This window comes from Salminus brasiliensis, chromosome 2, assembly GCF_030463535.1.
Source record: "Salminus brasiliensis chromosome 2, fSalBra1.hap2, whole genome shotgun sequence".
NCBI classification, from domain to species: Eukaryota; Metazoa; Chordata; class Actinopteri; order Characiformes; family Bryconidae; genus Salminus; species Salminus brasiliensis.
The window spans coordinates 40,533,564-40,560,527 of record NC_132879.1 but is presented as its reverse complement, the minus strand read 5'-3'; the positions used below and the strand labels follow the sequence as shown (position 1 = coordinate 40,560,527).

Sequence of the window (26,964 nt, the reverse complement as noted above, 5' to 3'; positions counted from 1 at the left end):
GCATTTGTTATTGCCGGCCCGCTAGTCATCCAGCAAAAAAAAGAACAATTGTGAATCCGCAAAGGTTAATCTTTTTTATTGGTTCATTTACAGGAACTGTAATTTATTTTTTACTGTTCTCAGCCTTTATGCTTGCATCTGTTGTTGCCTCTGTAGAGTCTGTCCTCATCCTACAGCGTGAATGACAAGTCCAGGTTCTTGAGCCCATCTCCAATGTAGATGTAACCGTGCTGGGGGGTCATAGGCACGTTGAAGAAGGTCAGGCCGTGCCATAGCAGACTCTGTATAGTGCACACTCTGCTGCTTTGCTCAAAATGCACACTCCACGATCCTATTAAAACAAATACAGAGAGACAGAGAGGGAGTACTGTTTTGGAAGTGTGTTTATAAGTACAGCTGGGTGGTCTAAGAGATGGCTCCTAGCTGACAGTCATGCTGCCATATTGTAAATTAATCGCAGTTTATAAAAATAATCAAATCTGCCACTCTGTATTTTTCTAGACATTATTATATCATTACAGGTGATTCTAAGAACCTGTCTCTAACAATGCCTCTAAAATGTATTGGAATATATTTTTTAAATTACGTGTTAAATTACAGTTACATTTTCATAATTCATTGAGTGTGTTATATTAAGATTTAAATGTTTTATTTTGCTTGCTAGGCAATAAGTACACAGTCTCTATTGCCTGGTTTGTACTTCCATGTGAATTGTAATTGCATGCAAGTTAATGCAAAGAATGAAAACAAGAACAGGAGAGAGAACTGTTAAAGCTTAATCCATGGTAAAATAAGCTAACATTGGGTAACATATCTTCAAAAAATATTACTGTTTACTAGGACTGCAACTAAAAATTATTTTAATAAATTGTTAACCTGTCAATTATTTGTTTCCATTAATTGATGAATTGGATTAAAATACATTTATTTATTTTATGTAAAAATAGAACATTGAATAACAGCAAATAAATGTGTACAATAATTCAATAATATAATAAATTGTTAAATTCAATGAAATTAAATCGAATTTATTTATAATTTTATGAAGCTTAATCATTAATTACCACCATTGTGTACAAGTTACATGTTTTTATAAAGCACATTTAAACACTGCCTAAGCAAATTAAACTGATAATAAAAGTAGCTAACACACACATAATCTATCACTGTCATTGTCCAGTTAACAAGCAAAAAACAGCATGTGCGGTGCTATGCAGGTTCACATAGTGAGTGCGCCGTTATGTTTTGTCATGTATTTACTTCTTGATGTTAAACTTATTTTAAAGATTCGATTCGTTGTTGAAGCCCTACTGTTTGCATTTTACTTCTCTTTAATTCAACATTTAATCAAGACAGACAAAGTTTTTAGCAGCTATTCATATGTAATGAGTTGTCCCTGCCTCTGCCCTGTTCATGCTCAGCAGCCCTACTTCTAACTGAAGGAGATGAGCAGCACTGCATTAAATTACTTGTTAGTTGGCATAACTGCAGGGGTTTAGTGAAAATTTCTTATATGCTGAATACACAGATATATGTAAATATGTTTGTAATTATAACATTACTTTTTTGTTTAATGATCTGGTGCTTTTAAATGGAAATTAAAAGTGTAAAATAAGCAGGGATGCCTGCATGTAGAACTTCTTGGTGAATAGGTAGACAAAATTACACTGACGGTGAATGATGGAGAAGAGCCCTGGGCTAAGTCGGGACCGGAAGCACATGGATTAAAGTGTTGTGTATCTGGGTATGTGGGGGGAAAATAAGTAACCGGAAAGAGCTGGAGAAGAGGTAATGTAGGTTAAGATTAGATTAGAAGATAACATATTCAGTAAGATGGAGAGACCTGTGTTCTGTTGGACTTGCAAGTGAAGTGGTAAAGAGGAAGCATGAGAAAGCATAGTTCCAACGATAAGACTCTTGGAAATGTGATCATTCCAGAGTATTGGTTAAACCAGCAGAGATGTGAATCATGTGGCGTAAACTCAATTCCATACTTTGGAATATCTGCGGGTCGAGGACGATTAGATTTAGCTTACTGATAATATCAGTAATATATATATATAATATCAATACATTGAAGACAGAGAGGAGGGTTCCTTCATCAGCTAATGGAAGAAAAGTGTACAGCTGGACAGCTAATGCGTGTAGATGAGAAACAGAACATTACTGTTCCTTTTGACATGAATTTGAAAGTCATTATCACTCTGGGGCTTGACCAGGTACACAGGTCCAAATATGTGTACAATGTACTTTTGTGTAGTTATCAGCATTGAGAGATTGAGAGGAGAAGGCATCAGTACTCAAGAGTCAAGCGAAAACATGACATTATACTGCTACAGACTGCTACATTATAATAATGTCATGTCCTACGTATAGTAATACTAGTCCACAACAGTGAGCAGGTCATGAGGAAAACCTGCACATCATGAAGAAAAATGAGCTTTTCAGATCATAACATAGTCATGATGGTATTTAATTAAAGGACTGTAACTACCTCCGAGGACAATAAGTAAGATAAATGCTTACAGCTAGGTCCAATGTTGGTATGTAAAAGTTTCACCTTTCGGAACGTCCTCACTCAGAGGGTCCAGGAAGTCAATCAAGGGGTTCAGATTGACCATTTCCAAGATGGTTTTCTTCCTCAGTTTCCTGGATTCAGAGAAGTGTAAACAGTTGCTCAGCTTTGCTGCCTCAGATGGGTTCAGGCCTAAGGACAAGACAGTGAAGTATTAGTAGTATGAAAGATACGTGACAACTGTTATTCCAGGGTTGTAACTGTAAGTAGTAATTATTTTTAAGATGAAATAGATTTGACAGTAATAAAGCTAATTTATGTCAAAGAAGCTAGTATGGGCTAGCTTGTAACAAACAAGTTTAATAATTAATTTTTCCATAAACATTCCTTTTTTTGGTACCATGTCTTTAAGACTGAGATATGTAAATTAGCTTTGTTTTTCTGATTGGTTGCCCTGTATCTCTCTGTATAATATCATTTTATAACATTATCATTTTATCAGAGGCAGAGGTAAACAGAATTGTGAATAACTGGATATACACTGATTAGCCATAACATAAACACTACCTCCTTGTATCTACACTCATTGTCTGTTTTATCAGGTCTACTTACTGAATAGGTGCATGTTTGAAGTTATATAAAAACAGTAGTCCCTGTTCCTCCATATTTTTTTTAGCCTCTTTTCACCCTGTTCTTTAATGGTCAGGACTTGACAGACACTGACACTGATGTGGTGGTGTGTTTTGCGCTTGTATGAGTGGATCAGACACTGCAGTGCTGCTGATGTTTTTAAACACCTCAGTAATCACTGCTGGAATTAGAATAGCCCACCAATCAAAACTAACCAGTTTTATTAATTGGTCGTCACAGCACTGCGGTCTGTAATTATAGAACTTAACAGGTAGCTGTTGGCTAGAGGTTAAGTAGAAGATGACCAACACAAACTGCAACAGATGAGCTTCTGACTTTACATCTCCAATGTGGACCAGCCTAATAAGCATATCTAATAGATTGGAGTTACAACAGCTCTGTGTTGTAAGCCTAACCTTGTGCATGAGAACTATTTTGGTATTCCTTGAAGGAATCCAACCATGTTTAAAAGATTCACGGTATGAACCAACGCTCACAAACAGTTGCATCCCATCTCCAAAAGTACACACTGGCTCACACATAGACTTCAATACACACAAATCTCAACGTTGTGCCATAACATACCCTTAAAGCTGCGGTTAGTTTGTACGATGCCACAAAGGTTCTTAATGTATGCACCACGAGGTATAACAGCTACCTCTTTATCAATGGTGTACACAGTCACAGTCAACCTCTTCTCTTCGTTCACTTTCACCTACAGCCAGAAAAAAATTATCTCATCATATTTAAGGTCAGCATGCAACATAACTTACGCCAAGTATATCTTACTCTCGCACTGAAAATAAATGAAAGAATTGTAACATTTTTTTGAAAATCAAATCATATCAAAGGGTGATATTATTATTAAAGATGGGCATCAGGATTGGCCTATTGACACTAGAAAATGCTGAATCGGATTTCGGAAGAGAAATAAAATTGAATGATCCAATCCTGAAACAGCACACACTCACATTATGTGATGTAATCTTTTTAGCTGTGAAGTAAGTTAGTAGTCTTCTGCTCCTGCTTCTTTCAACTCGATCATATTTATTTATTTTTTCCACCGTAGACGAAGCGCCACAGGTGATGTAAGCGAGTAATGCATAGATCGTGCAACACAACAAATCGATAATAACATTTGTTGGCAACACTTTTAATAATCCATTTTATCGATTCGTTGTTGAAGCCCTACTGTCTTTTTTACTAATTACTGATTGTGTAAAGCTGCTTTGCAACAACAAAAGTTGAAAAAGCGCTATACAAATAAATTTGATTTGATTTGATAAGGTGTTCAGTTATGGTCCTGGAGTGCCTTAGTAGTGTAGTGATTTCTTAGCTGAGGTACACCTTGAGCTCCAGTAACTGAATTGGACACCTTAGGACTATTGGATCAACATGTCTCAAACTTACCTTTTTTGTCTGGCCTCTCTCTCCCTGCTGTTGAGTCTCTGTGTGTTCATACTCATATGATGGGTCACCCGTAAAACGCCCTTTGGCTGCCACTGCCACCTCTGCTATCAGGGCCTCAGTGGCAGGAGGGAGCAAGTGCCAATCCATGCAGTTAAAGCTAGATCAGAAGAAATATGACATCACAATTCAGAGTTCACTTAAACAGATTGTATCAACAAATGCATTTTTGCAATTGTATAATGAAATGAAATTTTCAAAACAGATTAGGAACAGATTTCAGCCAAAATGCTATTTAAAAATGGTAGAGCTGGTAAAACGTTGAATAGCAGAACTGTGCATTAGAGATTTTTATTTCTTCTCCTGTTACGGTATTTTGCTGAAGTAACGCCCAACTTTTTAATGTCACAGTTAGCACTATACTTATTCCACTAGCACTACTTGGTTTGCTAGCACTACGTTGTCTCCAAATCTTTGTTTGAAGTAGATATTTATCTATCTATCTATCTATCTATCTCTCTCTCTCTCTCTCTCTCTATATATATATATATATATGATACATGCTTTACATATATATAATTGAAATATGCCCCTTACCTGTATAAACACTTTTTGTCACTCAGTTCATCCTCTCCAACCCCCTGAGCTATGAAATAATCATTTTTAATTCCCCAAATCTTTCCCCAGAATAGAACGCGGCTGAATTTGAAATTTCTCTTTAGAATGACCAGAGAAGTTTGCAGGGCTGCTCTCTGCTCAGTTTTAATGGTCACGCCGCTTCCAGACACTAAATCTAGTGAACAGTACAACGCATTAAACTCCATGTCAACCACCTTTAAAACAGCAATTAAATCGTATGCGGGTGTCTGGCTAGCAAACGTTGCTTAGTTTGCCAGCCCTATCATCGCTAGCAGCTTGCTCGTGGTAAACAAATCTCTTGGTTACTTGTTGCCGTAGCAACATCGCACGAAACGGCTCAAACTGGCGTGGGTTTCCCGTACAACGACAAAGGCTGGCATTGAACTAGCATGATTCGATGCGGTTTTGATACCACGTACTTCATCTGTAATGATTATCTCAACATTGAACAAGGATACTCACACTTCATTTAAGCAGTTTCCAAGGCTCTGGTAAAGTGGCTTAAGGCTTGAAGAGTGCAGGGTCTTTGAGAAGGGTCTGTCTGCAGAGCCGCAGAACCACGGATTTACGCCAGCAGTTACAGGCCAGTGGCAGCGCATGCGCTGTAAACACATGTAAACTGCGAATGTTAGGAGATTCGCGACGGTTGTGTTGCAATGCATATTTCAATACAAGAAGGATATTATAATATATATATATATATATATATATATATATATATATATATATATATATATATATATATATTATTAATATATTAAATTATATTATAAGCCAACACCAGTCAGTAAACTTAGGAGTTACCCCAAACTACATTTTAACCGAGCAGTCCAACATGACGGTAAGTCAGTTTAAACAACAATAACTGTCTTTTGACACAACAGTACAACATAGGTTGTACAATAAGTCGTACAATATTTAACATATAATATCTATCTACAATGCCGAACATACCATATATTATTATTATATAAACATCAGACTAATTATATAAATAGCAGACTTTGTAGTTCACATTTTATAGAATTTATTTTCTCATGTTTCAGAATACACTATTTACCAATGTGGCTTAGGGTGCAGGGCACAACTCCATTACCACTGCATATAATGTCAGTCAATGGTGCTGTGTAATGAAGACTTTGAAAACCATTTGATTGTGTACAAGACTAAACAATCAAAAACAACAACTATCTGTCAAAGCCATGTTTGTGTGAGATCTGTTGTCTGGGAAAAATATCCTATGTGCAAAGTTCTCATGAACTAACACATCACAACATAAGTGTCCATAAAATAACAAACTGAATGTTATTAATTAACTGACAGAAGTTTTGCATTCCTCATAGCTTAGTCTGCATTGTTACAGGGATGCTTACAACTAATGATGTTGGATTATTAAGCCATTCCCATGCAGGCTTAAGTTTAATTTTGGCTTCCTCAGGAGTCATTATAGCATGAGTGTCTTGATTAGTCTTGTCACCTGTCCATGACTTCTGCTGGCACTGGCTGTGATATAAATGTTTACTCTAGAGGTTGTTTTGAAAATATGAATCACATTCTGAAGAATTCTGGTTTTGGGTCAGCCAGCTGACATGTTATGTACTTATGAACAAATACTTGCCGAATGTGTTGAATGTTTGCCTTCTTATTCAATCGATTTTCTGCATTATGCGAATAACTGTGGTGTGTGTATGCTTTCTCCCTTATTTGATAACTCATATAATGGAATAAGAAATCAAACGTGCCAGCATAAACAGTCATATGAGAATATTATGACCACCTACCTAATAGTGAGAATACCTAATAAGCGAGACATAGCATGGACTGTATTAATTAACACGGAAGGTGGTCATTAAAGACGTTAACTTGTAGACACAGTGGTGCATTGATTGCTCTGTACCACGGGCTGGAGTTGTTGTTCCCCCGAGATACCTAAGAAAAATGCAGCTGTGTATCATACTAAAGACCCTGCAGAAGCCTGCTAAATAACTGTTTTAGCTTATATAAACAATCATATCAAACTGCAAACAGCAAAATCTCTCCAAGTTTTATGTTCAATACATTTTAGCCCATTGATGTTGTATGTTGGTATTTAGTGGTGAACATTGCATAGTGTGTATGCATTATTGGCACATTGATTAACAGGGTAGATGTGCTGAAATGAATAAATTATGTAAATGCATTTAGAAAGTGTAATGTTTCAGTGTACCTAAAATCACCAAGTTTACACAGATTATTTTACAATCACCCCTAAAATGAAAAACATCACCCCTAAAATTTACAGTGGTGCTCAAATCGTGAGTACAGTTCTACATTATGTCCACAATAAAAGCTACAATATGCCCAATTTTGCGTTTTAACCACATAGATCAACCCTATGTTTACAAATATTGTGGCACATGAGCATTAGCTGGTTTCAGAAGGCCACCAGGTATTAACCAGAAAACTTAATTAAGTAACTTAAATTGACTGCAGTATAGCCAAAAACAGTTGTCAGTCTGTCTGAAATTAGCTGTCTGTTGGGGGAAAATCTGTTAAAATATGGGATGATTGGGAATATATTGCAGTATGTGACTATTAAATATTAACATGATACAAACATAGCAAAGATATATTTTTAAAACAAGTTATTATTATTTTAAAACAAGTTAAAACAAGTTATTCCACACCCCCTTGTTACTCCCAAGTGTTCCTCATTATCCTTCCTATAAGTACCCCTTTGTTTCAGCCTTCCTTTGTTTGGTTTTGTGCATGTCTGCATGTCCATGCCGCTATCCTGCATGTACGTCCGCCTCAGTCTTCAACCTCTACAAACCGACATTTATATAGATTAATGTTTTGTATTTGGCCCACAAGTGGATTTACTGTTATCACACATGTGAGCAGAACTGCATAGATAATGCAAAACTACACCAAAACTGAAAAATACACCTACAACTGAAATACAAATAAATATACAAATAAAAAAAGGGAACACTTAAACAACACAATATAACTCCAAGTAAATTAAACTTCTGTGAATTCAAACTGTCCACTTAGGAAGCAACACTGATTGACAATCAATTTCACATGCTGTTGTGCAAATGGAATAGACAACAGGTGGAAATTATTGGCAATTAGCAAGACACACTCAATAAAGGTGTGGTTCTGCAGGTGGGGTCCACAGACCACTTCTCAGTACCTATGCTTTCTGGCTGATGTTTTGATCACTTTTGAATGTCGGTGGTGCTTTCACTCGTGGTAGCATGAGACAGACTCTACAACCCACACAAGTGGCTCAGGTAGTGCAGCTCATCCAGGATGCCAAATCAATGCGAGCTGTGGCAAGAAGGTTTGCTGTGTCTGTCGGCGTAGTGTCCAGAGGCTGGAGGCGCTACCAGGAGACAGGCCAGTACACCAGGAGACGTGGAGGAGGCTATAGGAGGGCAACAACCCAGCAGCAGGACCGCTACCTCCACCTTTGTGCAAGGAGGAACAGGAGGAGCACTGCCAGAGCCCTGCAAAATGACCTCCAGCAAGCCACAAATGAGCATGTGTCTGCACAAACGGTTAGAAACCGACTCCATGAGGATGATATGAGGGCCCGACGTCCACAGATGGGGGTTGTGCTCACAGCCCAAGACCGTGCAGGACGCTTGGCATTTGCCAGAGAACACCAGGATTGGCAAATTCCCTGTGCTTTTCACAGATGAAAGCAAGTTCACACTGAGCACATGTGACGGACGTGACAGAGTCTGGAGACGCTGTGGAGAGCGATCTGCTGCCTGCAACATCCTTCAGCATGACCGGTTTGGCAGTGGGTCAGTAATGGTGTGGGGTGACATTTCTTTGGAGGGCCGCACAGCCCTCCATGTGCTCACCAGAGGTAGCCTGACTGCCATTAGGTACCGAGATGAGATCCTCAGACCCCTTGTGAGACCATATGCTGGTGCGGTTGGCCCTGGGTTCCTTCTAATGCAGGACAATGCTAGACCTCATGTGGCTGGAGTGTGTCAGCAGTTCCTGCAAGATGAAGGCATTGGAGCTATGGACTGGCCCGCACGTTCCCCAGACGTGAATCCGATTGAGCACATCAGGGACATCATGTCTCGCTCCATCAACCAACGGATGGTCTGGGAGGAGATCCCTCAGGAGACCATCCGCCACCTCATCAGGAGCATGCCCAGGCGTTGTAGGGAGGTCATAAAGGCACGTGGAGGCCACACACAATACTGAGCCTCATTTTGACTTGTTTCAAGGACATTACATCAAAGTTGGATCAGCCTGTAGTGTGTTTTTACACTTTAATTTTGTGTGTGACGCCCAAATACAGGCCTCCATTGGTTAGTAAATTTGATTTCCATTGATGATTTTTGTGTGATTTTGTTGTCAGCACATTCAGCATTGTACAGAACAAAGTATTTAATGAGAATATTTCATTCATTCAGATCTAGGATGTGTTATTTGAGTGTTCTCTTTATTTTTTTGAGCAGTGTATATACACAAATACAACTGTGTTTTTATAGATTTTTGAAAGTCACCTGAAAACCTAAAAAAAACAAAAAACACTTCAACTCACTTTCACTACACTTTCTTTGCTTGCGGCCTACAGGCCACAATAAGAACTGTGATTTTTTCACCAATTAGACTGGTCAGTTTGCACCTGGTTATACATTTGAGATTTCAGCTTTGGAAGTTCTTAGCTTTACAAAACTAATTCCTTGCAGTGGGTTTCCCAAAATGTTCGTAATGTGTTTGTAATTTCGTAACCTTGTACTTAAACATTCTTAAAATTACAAGCCTGTCCCGAAACCCTTCGGAACTAAAGTAGTACTTAAATGTATTCATAAAGTAAGAGTATCCTGACTCATTTGTAACTAATTCGAAGTTCATATCCTTCTACCTCAAGGTCACATTTTATTTAAAAAAAAAAAAAACAACTCACATTCTACAGTCATAGCTGAAAGCACACCACTGTATTTCTCCCAGACAATTATTGCAAAAATTGCAAATATTTTGTTATTCACATGTTTGTTTTTTGTATTTATTGGAACAACACAAAGAAGCAGAAGAAGAAGAAGAAGAAGAAGAGGCAAATTCAGGGTGCAGCAGTGTCAGTGTGAACTATTAGTTGACATTTGAATGAAATTAAGTGCTATGGCAGGAGACCCACACAGCTGACACAGACATAAAAAAGCTAGACTTCAGTTTGTCAAAATGCACAGAAGCCAATATCCTTTTGGGAAAACGTCTTGCGGACAGATGAGAGCTAGAGCTTTTTGGTAAAGCACATCATTCTACAGTTTCCTGAAAATGAATTCCTACAGAGAAAAGAACACAGTACCTACAGTCAAATATGGTGGAGGTTTAAATGTTTTGGTCTTGTTTTGCTGCCTCTGGTACTGGATGCCTAGACTGTGTACAAGGAATCACGAAATCTGAAGATTACCAAAGAATTTTGGGTCGCAATGTAGGGCCCAGTGACAGAAAGCTGGGTTTGCGTCATAGGTCATGGGCCTTCCAGCAGGACAATGACCCCAAACATACTTCAAAAAGCACCCATAAATGGATAGAAACAAAGCACTGGAGAGTTCTGAAGTGGCCAGCAATGAGTCCCATGTAACACCCATGGAGAGATCTTAAAATTGCTGTTGGGAGAAGGCACCCTCCAAATATGAGAGATCTAAAGCAGTTTGCAAAGGAAGAGTGGTCTAAAATCCAGTTGAGTGGTGTAAGAAGCTTGTTGATGGTTATAGGAAGCGATTGATTTCAGTTATTTTTCTATAAGGGTAGGGTGTGCAACCAAATATTAAGTTGAGGATGCCAATAATTTTGTCCAGCGGTATAAAAGAAATGCAGAGAAGCTCAGCTGTGTAAATTGAGTGCAGACAAGACAAAAACAGTGTGCCAAATATGTGATATTCAATTTGCATATCATGGTGGCACAACAAGCTTGAGGAACCATCTAAATGCAGTAAGTATAATTATACAATATACTATTGGATGGTGTAAAAAAAACCCCAAAACAATTATTCATTTTTTTTTGCACAAAAAGAGGTGAAGCATTATTTAAATGACACAACAAAAGTCCAGACTGGTATACTCACTACCCCAAGTAGTTTAGCTTTTGCAGCTAAATACTACCTTTGCGTACTGCGTACCACATCAACCCCATTGGAGTGCAAAGCTGGCTACATAGTTCACAAGACACAAAGCTCAAATTTACAAGAAAATGTGAACAAATAATAATTTTATTTGAAGTGTTCAAGGAGTTTGCATTGTGTTTAAGGTAATTAATTTGTTTTATTGAACTTAACGTTCACTTTTAATGTGTCCTCCGCTGTTATGATTAGTGCTACTACTGTACAATTGTTACATTTCTTACAGTTGGCATTTTCCCCCAATTTGTTTGGCATTTGTTTAAGGTTCTCTATAATTCATAATAATTGAATTGTGTTTTTTTTAAGATATTAAAAGGTCTACAGAATGTGTTCTACATTTTTTAAATAGTTAAATAATGAAAGTTACTGTGCTTTGTTTCTATGTAAGGTTTATTTAAATTGTAATTACTTAGTAATTACAATAAGGTTAATTACATTGGTAATTTTAGCGGGATGAAGCAAGTGTTTTCTATTGGTTCCTGAGTGAGAGGGGCGGGGCTCCAGGAGATGTGCTGCAGCGAATGAGAGAGAAGGAGTTACAAAACAGCAGAAGTACAGCAGAAAAAAAGTTTTGCTCTGAGGATTATGGAGTAAAAGGCACTGTTATTAAACATGAAGTGTCTGTTAGACCTTTTTATGCCGATTAGTAGTTTTTGCTGAGTATTATTTTGTAGCCATCCTAACTTTCAGTCTAATAGTTAGTGAGCTTAAAGTGCATAGCAACCGCGTTAGCCTGCATTTCAGTTTGGTTGGACAAGCCAGACGGTCAGATGATACTGTTGGCCAAATTGAAGAATCACTCCAAACTGTCCGCTGCAAGCACCACTGAAATAAATAAGTGGAAAAGATGGTGTCTACTTTTGCTAAAGATGTGGAGAAGATGGCCACAAAATGCACGCTGCCTGAAAATGAAAAGTCATTCAGAAATGTTAAAGAGCATTCTTGTTCTGTGCAAAGACATACTGTGAACACCATGAGTTACTTCAGTACCTAAAGGATCATAGGCCCCACACCTACAGTCACACTGCGTATAAATGGTCTGCGCTGTTCAGTACTGTTAGATAGTGGGTCACAAGTGACCATTATCTTTTAGAATTTGTGTAATCAGCACCAGTCTCATGTTCCTATTCAGAAGGTGTCAGGTCTAGCAATTTGGGGCCTTACAAGACAAAAAGAGACTGCTTTCATTTGCCCTTTAGGGTTTTATCAATTTGACAGAATGCCACAAGGGGTCACTGGAGCTCCCGCCACCTTTCAAAGATTAATGGAGAAGGCAGTAGGCGATATGAATCTGCTCCAAGTGTTGGTTTACCTAGATGACTTAATTGTCTTCTGGACCACTTTGCAAGAAAATGAAGTGAGGCTCTTTAGAGTATTAGACTGGATGGGAATAGTAGGCTTCAAGATTTTATTGGAAAAGTGTCACTTTTGTCAGCCTGTAGTTAAATATGTAGGCAACATAATATCAGTGGAGGGCATTGCAGCAGACACAGACAAGATCGAAGCAGTCACACAATGGCCCCAGCCAACAGATTTGAAGTCACTCAGGTCTTTTCTTGGCTTCTGTAGCTACTATCGCTGGTTCATAGTTGGCTCCTCAATAGTAAAGCCACTGACTGATTTATCCAAGGGGTACCCCCTACCAACAAGCAGAGAGCAATACACCCCAAACAGGAAGATGGCAAATCCAAACATAAGATTTATTTCTGTTAGTCAGAACCCTTAGGTGAGAGATGGACTGATACATGCACAAGAGCTTTCCATGACATCATTAATCACCTCACCAATGCACCTGTTCTGGCCTATGCTTCTGCAAATAAGCCATATGTGTTACATGTGGATACCAGCTTGAGTGGGCTCAAAGCTGTTTGGAATCAAGAGTACTCTGAGGGGTTAAGGCCTGTGGCTTTTGCCAGCCGAGGATTGAGTGCAGCTGAGCAGAACTATCATATCCGTCAGTTGGAGTTCTTAGCCCTTAAGTGTGCTGTCGCGGACAAATTTCACAAAGGACAGACAATAGCTTGGCAAAGCTTAATGCCACTGGCATAGGTGGTTAGCTGCCCTGGCCACGTATGACTTTGAGATACAGTACTGTCCAGGGAAAATCAACATTGATGCTGATCTGTTGTCAAGGCAAGTGACAAGAAACAATGCCGAACCCTGGAAAGGGATTTCTCACACTGAAGTGAGGGCCATCTGTTAATCCATTAGACCTTGTCCAGACCTTGCCTGATAAACCTGTGTGTTAAGCAGACAAGTTGGGAGTACCATCTGATGGAATTCCTCTGCTGTATGCATTCTCTGCTCAGCTAGAGCTGAGACAGCTACAACAGCTAACAATGGAAGACCTGAGAAAAGCCCAAGCAAATGATGCTGTTATCAGCAAGGCGGTGGAGTGTGCATGCTCTGGTCAATAACCTGTTGAAGTAAAAAAACTGCATCCAGAGCTGGTTATGGTTCCGCAGAATTCACTAGCTACTCCTTCCTGAAAAGTTCAGAAAACAGGCGATCAAGTTGCTGCATGATGATATGGGACACCTAGAAGTATAGAGAACTATTGAACTTGTCATGAGTTGGTTCCATTGGCCTTGAATGTCCCAGACCATGAACAGTATGTAAAGAATTGCTGGAGTTGTGTTACATGGAAGTCCCTGTGTGCGTGCAGCCCCAATTAACCAAATTGATACTAATGGCCCAATGGAACTAGTATGTATTGATTTCCTTTGCCTTGAGCCAGATTCAAAATGATTTTCCAATATACTCATGATTACAGATCATTTCAGACGCTACTTACAGGCTTTATTCAGTGAAAGACCAAGGAGCAGTGACAGTGGCTAAGGTGCTGGGTCTTGGGGATTTGCAAGTCTAGGACTACCCCCTACAGACCCAAAGGTGATCCCCAACCAGAAAGGTTTAACAGGACATTATTGTCTATGCCAGGGACCCTAGAATCTACACAGAAAAGAACACGTAAGTCAACTTGTACATGCATACAGGGGAGAGAGAGGGAGTCAGTCATTCCTGCTATGTGGAGAAGCTGCAAAAAGACTTGCAGAGCGCTTATGAGCACTGTTACGTCCCCAAGTGCTTGACATTCGTGATAGAGAGCTCCTAAGGAAACTGGGCTTAAAGGGCAAGCACAACCTACAGGGTAGAAGGCACTCATTCCAATATGTCGTAGTGGGGACATTTCCTGATTTGCCGCTTTATTGCATTAAACCTGGGGTACAGTTAGAGGAAGAGGAAGAGTGGGAAGAGTGAGAACCATGCATCGTGATCACCTTCTTTTCCTTAGCTGCCTGGTTAGCTTGATTACCAGAGGTTGATAACACCAGGATTTCAGCTACCCGACAAGAAATAAGAGACTCACAAGCTGCGCGCCTGACAAGGCGACCCAACCTGTCTGTACAGAGTAACCTGTCAGCGATTCAGATGAAATGGAGGTTTAGTATTTGCGGAGAGTGGGGTTGAGGAACCCTCAACCACACAAATTGTTGGGGAAAATAATTACTCCTCAGAAATAGTCCAGACAGCCAGTGACTCCCTTGTTACAGAAGAGAGAACTGTTGAAGACACACAAAATCTTGTCTTGGCTAATGAAAATATATTATTGGAAAAAGGAGAAAAAAAGAAAGTCCAGAGTCTTAGAAGCATAAAGAGAGCAATTTCATTCATCTCATTTTTTCCATGAGTGTGTGAGATCAGTACACTATAACTTTATGTATTGTAGCGCTACTCTTTTATTTTATTTTATTTTGTTCCACACAAGGTGCAGCGCCCAGTGTTGTTTATTGTTTCTAAGCCCCAGCGTTCACAAGCATCACAACCTGTAACTTGCTCTAATACTCATTCTTGAGATTCCTCAAAAGCTTTAACATTATATAGGCTAAAGCTTTAATTTAGAGCTGGGTGTTTTTTTCTTTTTGGAAGCCACCTGAAATAAGCTAGGAGTTGAATATACTACAATTTAAAGTTCAGTTAAATGAGTAATATATAAAAGGTGTATATGTGTGTAAATCTGATCCATACTGTAGGCTAACAAATACATTAATAAAGTGACCTACACGCTACATATTGGCCTTTTATTCACTGAAAAGAAACCTCTTTTATTATATGAGTGTTATTTACGACAGAGGACAGTTAGTGCTGTGTCTATATTACCAGGGTGAAACGTTATTTAAAGGGATAGGGGGCACTGCACATGATCTGTGGTGTCAAAGGCAGCACTCTAATCATGCGGCACAAGAATAGTACTGCAGTCCCTTTCAAGTGAAATTAATTGGTCATTTGTGACTCTTAAGTAAAACAGTTTCTGTGCTGTGGTTGGGTCTAAATGCAGACTGAAAGACCTTGTGAATGCTATTGTTGTGGAGGTAGGTGCACAGTTGCTAAAACACTACTTTTTTGGCTATAAAGGGGAGATTTCATATTGACCTATAATTACCAAAATCATGGGGGTCAAGATTAGCCTTTTTGAGAATAGGCTTGATAGTCGCTAATTTAGCGATTTAGGTATGTAGCCAGTGCTAAGGGACAAGTTTACTATGGCCAGTACTGGTTCAATGACCCTAGGCATAACCTGTTTAAATAGATGTGTTGGAACTGGATCTAGTACACATGATAATGCCACTGACAAGCTAATTATGCTAACCAAGTCCTTCTGAGTAACTGGGTTGTTATTAAAGCAGGGCGGCGGGCGGATATCATGTTTTAACTGCATGTCAAACAAGATTAGGTAGTGGTCAGAGAAGGAGTCAGAGTCCTACAGGATGGCTACTAAATAAATTGTAAAATGTCTTAGCCCTCAAAGTTATGGTGCAAACTAGTAAAAGCATGTGCACGTCATTACATTTTGGGTGGAAGAACAAATAAATGTGTGGTTGCAAGCCGATTGCTATAGTGTCCCATGTGTCTACTATGTGTCTGCAATCTATTGTGCAATGGCTGTAAAATGTGTTTATAATCTGTTTCTAAAACATTAATAATCGTACTGCTGTGTCTGATCTACTCATACCAGCACAACACACACTAACTTGCCGCCACCACTCCAGTGTCACTGCAGTGCTGATAATGATCCACCACCTCGGTGGTTAATTTAAAATGTGCATGTTCAAGTTTAAAGTTCATTAGAGTGAACCAAATGTACTGTAAATACAAAGAAAGAAGAAATGCACTGCAAAAATTAAATAATTAAAAAATAAATACACACTATGAAGTGTGCATGTCAACTACACATGTAATACTCATGGCTGCTCTACATACCTTTTCCTCAGCCTAGTACGTACATGTATCAAAACAATGTGGCAATGACCAGTTGCAATTAGGCATTCGCAACCTTAGAAAAACTGTTGCGAAATATGTACTGATTGATGGCTCAGAGTTCTAAATGTCTAGTCCATATATTTGGGGTTGGGATGAGCGTGTTTTGTAAGGACTGGGATAAGTAGGGTTTTTTTTGACTGTGGTGGTGGAGTGTCTGATATGGTTAATCACTCATAGATGGAGTACGGTCTAGCACTTTCACAGCTTGTATGTTCTCTTCCTCATGCTTAACACAGAGTGGCTCCTATACACCTTTACTCCCGAAAGATCTTGGTTCAGTGCAAACATCTTTCACGACACCCACGCATTTATGATCATGTGAAGTTTGCATTCGCAGTGACCTGTAGTGGTTTACTGGAGTTGTTGTACGAGAGAGAGAGAGATAGAGGGCGAATTAAAGCCTTGCCTTTTTCTATCAGGACTGTTGTTGCTGTTTCAAAAAGTTTTGGTGTATCTGGTGTGTTATAGCGGGAACTGGATTATCTGCTCAGATATGAACAATAAAGAGATTGGTGTATCCAAAGTTTCAAAGGTATGGTGATTCTGAACTCCTGCTAATCAGAATGAGTCAGTTTTAGTTTTGCAAAAAGGTATAGGCTTTTATCAGACATCCTGATGTAATTTGTTGGATCTTTGGAGTGTGACAGATCAAGCAAATTTGCAGTTATTCTCCTCCCATTTGTGTTCTATAGGTTATTACTGAAATTCTATAATTATTAGAGCGATAATAATGAACTAATGTTAAGTAATGTTATGATAAACATGAATAGTGACACATTTTATTCTCAACAGAATCTTACATCTTTCTCAGGGCAATCCAAAACACCCCGCAAGCTTTTTTTAATCAGCAGTTTTAGAACCAGACCATCAAGTCCATCAGTAAAAAAAAAAAACAGAAAAGGTCTGGCTCTCTCCTTTTAATTAGGCTGTTATAATCAGACCTGCTGGAGTTGTCAGACATACTCTGATGCTGATGCTCAACATTCTCTGCCCTCCATAAAATTCCTCTCAGAACTAACTTTCTCTTTCTCTTTTTACCTTCTCAAAGTAAATGGCCACCCAGCCCGACCTGCTGGAAAATTGCCCGCTGAGGTCCCCTCTACCTGCGTCAAACCAGCTGCCACCTACCAGTCCGGCCAGCGGACTGGTATATGTGTGTGTGTGTGTGTCCTATATGTAGATTTATATACATGTATATATATCAGTGAGCAGAGCTGACCATCTTTTGAGGACTTGTTAGACAGCTTTGGTAAATTTTACTTTAATATTGTGTTCTATAGTTATGATTGTCTTAGTAATTATTTTCTATAGTGTTTCATCATATGAAGCAAAACTTACTTCACCTTATTCATTCAAGTTTAAAATTAAAGCCAATTAATTTTATACAAAATGCGTTTGGTTGTCTTTTAATTTATTTATAATCTTAATACTGCATGAACAAAAATAGAATTATCAAAAAAGATTGATTAAGGGGACAATTAGTTTGAGACGTGTATAATAGCTGAAACGCTGATGCAATGGCCTGTATTTGTTGGCTAAATGCTATCTGACTTGAATAAAATGTGAGGGCGGGCAATATGTAGTTTAGCGTAAACTAACCGTTGACTAGCTAGCAGAGTTGACTAGACTATCGCAGAGAGATTCATATCGCATCAGCTACGAAGAACGCAAACGCCGCGAGATCTATCTCATCGGGATTGCAGGCTCTTCTAACCTCCACCATCAACTTTAATCGGCTGCTCTCACAGACCACGAAATGAGGAGTTCATTTCAAACAACGACATGACTACAGCGTAGCCCCTACGTCATTAAAGGGGCTGGTACGTTGACGACAAGCAATGACACGAACGCCTTTAGTGGTCCAAACGCCATTAGACGTGCAACCCCGGTGAGATAGAACGTGTTAACGGACGCCGATAGACGAAGGACCAAATGGCATTCCATTAGAAAGCTGCTTTCTAACACTCAATCAGACGTTCAAAACTAGAATTGGAGCAAACTGAGGTAATGATTCCACCATTGTATTCTGAAGTTTAGGTAGTGTATGGCGCATTGGTAATTCTTGTTTTGGTGTGAAAGCTGTGGGGTGTTTGTTTTCCTTCACTTTATAGGTGGTGAAATGAGCCATAATTTCCCTCCTCGTCCTCGCAGCTGGTTCAGCTGTGTTTTTGTTTTAGCAGCGCGTTGCAATAGCCTCGGCAGATGTAACCGAAACTAAAAGGTAACGGGTCTTCCTGGTAACTGTACAGAAAAACAAAGGCTATTGTCCTATTGTCGTAATGTGGAGAAATAAAATCGTTTCGTGGTTCATGTCCAGTATACAAACATTTTGAACAGTTTGCCACGATTGTACAAGAAATAGCTCATGGGTGTCATGAATGAAAGACACGTAGCGTTAGTTCAAGACTAGGTAACAGTGTCTTCTAGTTAGCTGTTAGCCGTTAGCTGTTAGCCGTTACTTCTCATTGCGTTTACGGATTTGTCCAGTTGTTGCATTTAAACACAGTATCTGTTGAAACAAATCTAGGATTTTAGTCTGCCTTTGGACATGGATGTTGCTCTTCAGCCCTGTTGTCGCCAACGATACCTGGGCATGCCAGAGTATAAGTAAACCAGAAGTAAACTTCACTTGAGTTGGAGTAAAAAAGGTTTGAAACGGAGTTAAAGGGAGAATGCAGAGCCATTCACAAATTGTTTACAATGAAATGTATGAATCATTGAGGCTATGCTCACATTACATTAATCAGTTCTGACTAATCAGTTAATTAGCATTTGGCTGTAACATCGAAGTAATCATTGCATTAGTTTTAGTCTTGGCTGTCCTTGACTAAACTAATTTGTTAAACTTGTCAGATAATTAGACATAGTATTTATTCTGCACAATATGGACAAAAGCATTTCAACACCTGAGATCAAGGGTATTATAATAATAATAATGTTATTCCTACTTTTGTTGGAGTAACTGTCTCTACTGTCCATGGATGGCTTTTTACTAGATTCTAGATTCTAGCGCATTGCTGTGATTTGATTGTATTCAGCAGCAAGATTGTTAGTAAGGCCAGGCCAGGATGATTACCCACTCCATTTCTTCCCCAAATCTCCTCCTAGTATTGAATGGAGCACCATCCCTCCAGAGAACACATTTTCACTGCTTCACAGCTCAATAGTGGGTGGCTTTATACCCATCTAGCCCATTCCTGGCATTATACAGTTGAAACCAGAAGTTTACATACTCTTTATAAAAAGACACATTGATTATTGTCTGACAGAAATTTAAAATAAACTTTTCCAGTTTGAGGTCAAATAGGATTACCAAAATTATTTCTATTTTCTAAATGCCAGAATAATGAGAGGGATTTTTTAAGGCGATTTTTATGACTTTCTTTCTTTAAGATTACTATGGCTTTAAACAATTTTAGACAGCGCATATGATGGTAGGTTCATCGGTACAAACAATCATACGCAAGTACAAACAAGATGGGAATGTCCAGCCATCTTACCGCTCAGGAAGGAGACAGGTTCTGTGTCCCAGAGATGAACGTGCTTTGGTCCGAAATGTGCATATTAACACAAGAACAAAAGCAAAAAGACTTTGTGAAGAGCTGCCTGAAGCTGGTAAGAGTGTGTCTTTATCCATGACGAGTACTGTATCAACATGGGCTGAAAGGCCATGCTGCCAGAAAAAAAAAGCCATTACTCTCAAAAAAAACTATTGTGAGAAGCTTGTGGAAGGATATCCAGGGCGTTTGACTCAACTGAAACAGTTTAAGGGTAATGGTATCAAGTGCTAATGAAATGTATTTCAACTTTTGACATGAAGAAAGTATTAAAAATTGCCCTAAATTCCCTTTCTCATTATTTTGGCATTAAAGAAATAGAAATAATTTTGGGAATATAGCACTTTTTGTCACAAAGTAGCTTTACACAATCAGTAATTAGGAAAAGACAGAAAAAAAGAAAAATAAAATACATAAACGGACTTCCCTCTCTCCCTCCTTCTAGAGAGCTGAGAACTACGATTCCCTGTGTCTGTGAACCCCTGGACCTACAAATTTTATCTAAGGGGAAACATTAATTACCAAAAGCTTAACTAAACAGATGAGTTTAGGGGCTTTATAAGAAATGGTTCTTCTCCCTGCTAAGTTTTTTTTAATTTTGGGAACTACTAAGAAGCCAGCACCCTGAGATCTAAGTATTCTTAATGGTTCATAATTTGTAATAAGATCTCGCAGGTACTCAGGAGCGAGGCCATGTAGTCAATATGGAAGAATTTTGTAGTCAATATGGAATTTAACTGGGAGCCAAGGCAGTGCTGATAGAACTAAGTTGATGTGGTCAGATTTTCTAGTTTTAGTAAGGAACCTAGCTGCAGCATTTTGAACTAGTTGAAGTTGATTGAGGTTTCTGCTGAAACACCCTGACAATAGTGCATTACAGTAATCTAGCCTTGAGGTAATAAATGTGTGTACTAGCTTTTCTGCATCCTGTAGAGATAAGAAATTTCTGGTTTGGCAATGTTCCTAAGATGTAGAAAGCCTGTCCTACTAATATTGGCTATATGTGAAATGATGGATCTGAATTGAATATGATGCCAAGATTTTTAGCTGCTAGACCAGGAATAATGGAAAATCTGCCAAGTCTAACATTAAGTCTGATTAAGTCAGAAACATTAAGACACCAGCTTGTTTCTGGTGTCTTTTGGACCTAAAAGGAGAACCTGAGATTTGTAACTGTTAAGAAGGAGGAAGTTATGTAACATTCTGAGTTTTATATTCTTTACACAGTACTTAATTTTCTTTAATCTAAATTTATTGTCAGCTTTGGCTGATGGGTAGAGCTGTGTCATCTGCATAACAATGGAAATTAACGCCATGACTGCTTATAACTGAGCCCAGTGGTAACATGTATAATCTAAATAATAGCGGGCCTAAAATAGAGCCTTGCGGAACCCCATATCTTACTTTTGTGTAGTTTAAAAATAAATATTTTAACTTTACGAACTGATGGCGTTCTGTTATATATGATTTGAACCACAATAGGGCTGTTTCTGTGATTCCAACCATGTTCTCTAATCTGTTCTACACTAGTAGAATAGTGTGATCTATTGTATCAAAGGCTGCACTGAGGTTGAGTAGGGCTAATAAAGATACAGTGAGTCCAAGAAGTATTTGATCCCTTGCTGATTTTCTTTGTTTGCCCACTAATAAAGACACTATCCTTCTGCACTTTTAATGGTAGATATATTCTAACATGGAGAGACAGAATATCAAGACAAAAATCCAGAATATAATTTTAAAGAATATATTTTAATTAATTTGTATTTCAATGAGGAAAATAAGTATTTGATCCCTCTTGCCAAACACACTCAATACTTAGTGGCAAAGCCTTTGTTTGCAAGCACAGCGGTGAGACGTTTGTTGTAGTTAACCACAAGTTTAGCACACACACCAGGGGGAATTTTGGCCCACTCTTCTTTGCAGATCCTCTCTAAATCATGAAGGTTGGTGGGCTGTCGCTTGGCAACTCTGACCTTCAGCTCCCTCCATAGATTTTCGATCGGATTGAGGTCTGGCGACTGGCTGGGCCACTCCATGACCTTAATGTGATTTTTCTTGAGCCAATCCTTTGTTGCCTTTGCTGTATGTTTAGGGTCGTTATCATGTTGGAAGACCCAACCACGGCCCATTTTCAGATCCCTGGCAGAGGGGAGGAGGTTGTCCCTCAGGATTGTGCGGTACATGGCTCCATCCATCTTCCCAGTGATGCGGTGAAGTAGCCCTGTACCCTTGGCAGAGAAACACCCCCAAAACATTATGCTTCCACCTCCATGCTTGACGGTGGGCACAGTGTTCTTGGGGTCATAGGCAGCATTTTTCTTCCTCCACACATGGCGGGTGGAGTTGAGGCCAAAAAGTTCAATTTTGGTCTCGTCTGACCACAAAACCTTCTCCCAATAACTTGGTTCATCTTTCAAATGATCATTGGCATACTTGAGGCGCGCCTCCACATGTGCTCTCTTCAGCAGGGGTACCTTTCGGGCACTGCAGGATGTGAATCCATTGTTGCGCAAAGTGTTGCCAATTGTTTCCTTGCAAACTGTGGTCCCAGCTGCCTTCAGGTCATTTGCTAACTCCTGCCGAGTGGTTGCAGGACGATTTCTGACTGTTCTCAGCATCATTGCCACCCCACGAGGCGAAATCTTCTTTGGAGCACCGGGCCGAGGTCTGTTGATTGTCATGTTATACTCTTTAAACTTTCTGATAATTGCACCAATAGTTGTTACTTTCACATCCAACACCTTACTAATCTTTTTGTAGCCCATTCCAGCTTTGTGAAGGTCAACAATTCTGACTCTGAGGTCCTGTGACAGCTCTTTGGTTTTACCCATGTTGGAGACTTGAAATCTGTGTGATCTGTCTGATTCTGTGGACAGGTGTTTTTCACACAAGTGATTAGTGAGAACAGGTGGCTTCAGGTCAGGTAACAAGTTGATTGGGAGTGTCTAACTGGTCTGTAAAAGCCAGAACTGCTAATGAATACTAAGGGATCAAATACTTATTTCACTCCATGAAATACAAATCAATTAATATATATTCCTTAGATTTATTTTCTGGATTTTCTTTTTAATATTCTGTCTCTCCATGTAAGAATACATCTACCATTAAAAGTATAGAATGATCATGTCTTTATTAGTGGGCCAACGAAGAAAATCAGCAAGGGATCAAATACTTCTTGGACTCACTGTACGTAGCCTTGATCAGAGAACTGAAGTCTGTGGGGATAATCTGAGTGGTAAGTCATGTAACTTTTTTTACAGACAGCAAAATAGTCCTTGGCTACATCAACAATGGAAAACGTAGATTCTGTGTGCGAGTCCAGAGTCCAGAGAATTAGAAGAGAATTAGTAAACGCACCCAGCCGCAACAGTGGTGCTATGTGCCAAGCAGTTGAACTAGCTGTTCTCGCAACAAGAGGTGTCCCTGCAGCTTGCCTTAGGGACACCACATACATGAAGATGTAGATGTGCTGAAGTAACAGCATTCACCAATTTTGCCAAAGATCATCGTCTTTGAGCAGGACACTTTGAGCGCTTTTCCACCTGGAAGTCATTAATTCGGAGTGTTGCATGTCTGAGACACATTGCTCGCTCTTTCAAAAAGGATTGTCCCAGACAGTAGAGAGGTTGTAAAGGATGCAGCGCAACCTGTACTGCTGATGACCTTGCACATGCCAAGAATGCCATAATTAAAGCCATACAGGCAGAAATTTATGCGTGTGAACTTCAGTGCATTAGGAATGGTGAGAACCTCCCTAAAGGTAGCTCCCTACTTTGAATCCTATCCCAAGCATTTCCCAAGCGTGTCGGGCACAATGAAAAGTGCCCTGTAATAATTCCTGGACGACATCACCTTGCTGTTCTGATTGTGAGACACAATCACAAGCAATGTCACCATCAGGGGCGGCATTTTATGTAAGGTGCTGTGCGTATCGCAGGTTATTGGATTGTTTGGGCCCTGGAACATTTCTACTCGCCGCACTAGGGGAGGCCATGTCAATGACTGTTCACTTGCTTGAGCGTCAGAGCAATCCATATTGAGATCATTGAGTGTATGGACACTTCTTTCTTCATAAACGCCATGAGATGCTTCATTTTTTGGCCCAGTGAAGCAGATGCGCTCTGATCGAGGAATCAATTTTGTAGGGCCGTGTAGGTTGCTGAACATCTCTTCCAACTTAGATGAGAGTAAATTGTCTAAGTTTTCCGCGGAGCAAGGGTGCTCTTGGATCTTTAACCCACCGCACGCCTCTCATATGGGGGGTGCATGGGAGCGAATGATTGGCATTCTGGCAATTCTGGACTCTGATTCTTCAAATGCAACCCACAAGGATGACCCACAAAGTTCTGAGTACATTCATGGCTGAGGTGACTGCAATTGTGAATTCCAGGTCTCTGATGCCTATCTCCACAGATTCTGAGGATCCTTTCATTCTAACACCTGCAACTTTACTCACGCAAAAGACTTGTCCATGTCCAGTTCCCCCAGGTCAATTTGATGGTACTGATCTCTAGACGCCAGTGGAAGCAAGTACAAAGTTTGGCACACTTTTTGGGACGCATGAAAAAAGCTATACTTGTCCACACTTCAACCAAGGAAGAAGTGGCAAAACCACGAGCAGAATGTTATGGAAGGTACTGTGGTGCTTATGAAAGTTAGTTAGCAGTTAGTGTTTGTATGGGGTGATTTCTTTTCAATGGGACCTTTATTTTGACAAAAATCATCGACTTTGACTCTCAGTTCAGCAAGTATCCTAGTGGAAATTGAGAGGAGAGCCTCATGGAGTTCCATGTATCGTAATCCTCGTTCATCTGTTACATTTCATGCCTTGCGGATGCACTGCCGGTATGTTAGTTTGTTAACATAAATCTTTATTCATATTTTGTTAGTATTAGTAACATTAGATGGTATTTCATGCACTGTTAATGTCTAGCTCTTGTATATCAGGAGTGTATCAGGAATTATGCAGTAATCCATCGTCTTAAGTAAAAAAAAAAAAAAGAATGCATAAAATGGCATGGCAGTGGATTCATGTTTCAAATCTTATTATGCAGCAATTTGTGTTCTCACATGGTAACTCATACCCTGGTGCTGTATTTTCTTGTAGTTTTACCCTACACCCAGTCAACTATTAAGAGACAAACTGGCCTTACTCTTCAGTGTGGTGATTGGGAGAGGAGGTGTCTATCTGCTGACTTATGCAGGGTGTATGAGGGTGGCAGAATAATCTCTTAACGTTTTTTTGTCAGTAAAATAAATTTGCATATTTTCTAAAAAAACGGGTGATAAACTCTTGGTTTTTGGTGATTGTCAAGCTAGTCAAACTGGTTGACCAGTTCCCTCAAGCTGGTCATACTGGTGGACCAGTGTGGTCCTGCTGGTCAGGCTAGTCGACCAGCTTAGTCATGCTGGTCAATAAACTTCATGCTGGTAAGTCAGCATGGTCTGGTTGGTCTTTGCTGGTAGATCAGCTAAGCCATAAAATATAAACGATAACACCCTATGCTTTTTAAGAGTGTCGTGGAATTCTGTCAAAAATCGATAAGGCAGACAGGAATATGCATTGAGTAGCAAAGTTTTATTGAGTCTGCACGCAGCTCGTGACCACGATACAGACTGAGGAAAAAACAGTTAACATACATATTTATAGTATAGATTAGGGAGTTGAGAAAAGGGAGGAGGAGAGGGTATGCGTGCCACACCAACGTCTGAAGAGATACATTGTTCAGGAGTGCTGGCGCCTGAGAGGACACATTGTCCGGGTCGAGAGGTTACTAGCAGGTTAAGATAGGCTGTAAGTACGTCAGGTGCACTCCCAATGCAGCTGTAATCTATGCTAGGAAAAACAATAGTGTTTCATGGAAAGAGAAGAGCGATTTAACATGTGTTGCAAGGCCAACACATGATTATAGTTAGCACACACTATCACAAGGCTAAGCATGATTACAATGAATGAGTGGATTTTAAATGAGTCTATTATGAATCAACATAAAATTATAATGTGGTTATAATATAATTTTCCATAACACTTCCCCCTTTTATTCTTAATAAATCATTTAAATGTGATTACGAAACATTTCTCTAAGGCCCTCGAATTGGCCATCATTCTCAGAATTGGATGTCTCTAAGAAAAGGGCTGCAGCTTGTACTTGTATGGATTTTAATACACAGCGTCCCACCAAGAAAAAAAAAAACAAAAAAAAAAACATGGCCCTAGAATCAAAATGGTCAATATCAACATTACAATTGGAGCTACCAGTGACCACAATCTGAGTACCTCATGCCCTAATAGGGCTGACAACCAATCCCACCATCCCCCTTGCATAGTGTCCGGAGGAATCACTGCTTTACGCATGTGGCTCATGTAGTCTGTGATGTTTGTACTGAAATCGGGAAGATAAAAACAGCATGAAGTATTTATCATTTTACAGACCCCCCCTTGGTGTGCTGTGAGTAAATCTAACACCATACGATGCTGTACCACGGCCGCTCGTATGGCCTGTTGTTCTTGTCTCAGAGCTCCTACAGCCGCAGCGGTGTCATTCACTGTTACCATGAGCTCGTACGCCAGTCCATTGATCTTCATTAGAGTCGCTGCTGTTCCGATCCCGGGTAAAAGCGACCATCCGATGGTACCTGTGAGTGTGGTGTATGGCTCCATCTGGTGGTACTGGCCGTAGTGTGTCTGTTGAAGTGACCTCTTCATCCTTGTGTGAGAAGCTTGAGGTTGTTCGGCATTGTGTAGGCTGAAAACCGT

At 39.6% G+C, this 26,964-nt stretch overlaps 2 protein-coding genes across 6 annotated transcripts in view; one reads left to right on the top strand and one right to left on the bottom strand.

The window, feature by feature from the left end:
• Window positions 1-60: 60 nt before the first annotated feature.
• Window positions 61-5,425, bottom strand: rsph9 (radial spoke head component 9). The gene is made up of 5 exons (XM_072673872.1): window positions 5,150-5,425; window positions 4,556-4,712; window positions 3,731-3,860; window positions 2,561-2,707; window positions 61-331 (listed from the first exon to the last, which is right to left on the bottom strand). Exons 1-5 carry the CDS (start codon window positions 5,374-5,376, stop codon window positions 171-173), a joined length of 822 nt encoding a protein of 273 aa, XP_072529973.1. The 5' UTR covers window positions 5,377-5,425; the 3' UTR covers window positions 61-170.
• Window positions 5,426-18,475: 13,050 nt separating this feature from the next.
• The window catches only part of tmem63a (transmembrane protein 63A), a 43,362-nt gene continuing 34,873 nt past the window's right edge, over window positions 18,476-26,964 (top strand). For 3 of the 5 annotated variants that reach the window (XM_072672721.1, XM_072672720.1, XM_072672718.1), the window contains exon 1: window positions 18,482-18,654. The gene's annotated coding sequence lies outside the window, so the exon portion shown is untranslated. Of the gene's footprint in view, window positions 18,655-18,761; window positions 18,872-26,964 lie in introns of all 5 variants that reach the window. The other 2 variants (XM_072672719.1, XM_072672722.1) reach the window with 2 other exon arrangements.

What these genes read in the sequence shown, in the direction of transcription:
- rsph9 (XM_072673872.1), bottom strand. Translation starts at nt 5,376, where the DNA reads ATGGAGTTTAATGCGTTGTACTGTTCACTAGATTTAGTGTCTGGAAGC. An exon ending in GACAAAAAGTGTTTATACAG is followed by an intron (nt 4,713 to 5,149) that starts GTAAGGGGCATA and finishes CTTCTGATCTAG; the next exon opens with CTTTAACTGCATGGATTGGC. An exon ending in GAGTGAGGACGTTCCGAAAG is followed by an intron (nt 332 to 2,560) that starts GTGAAACTTTTA and finishes TTGTTTTAATAG; the next exon opens with GATCGTGGAGTGTGCATTTT.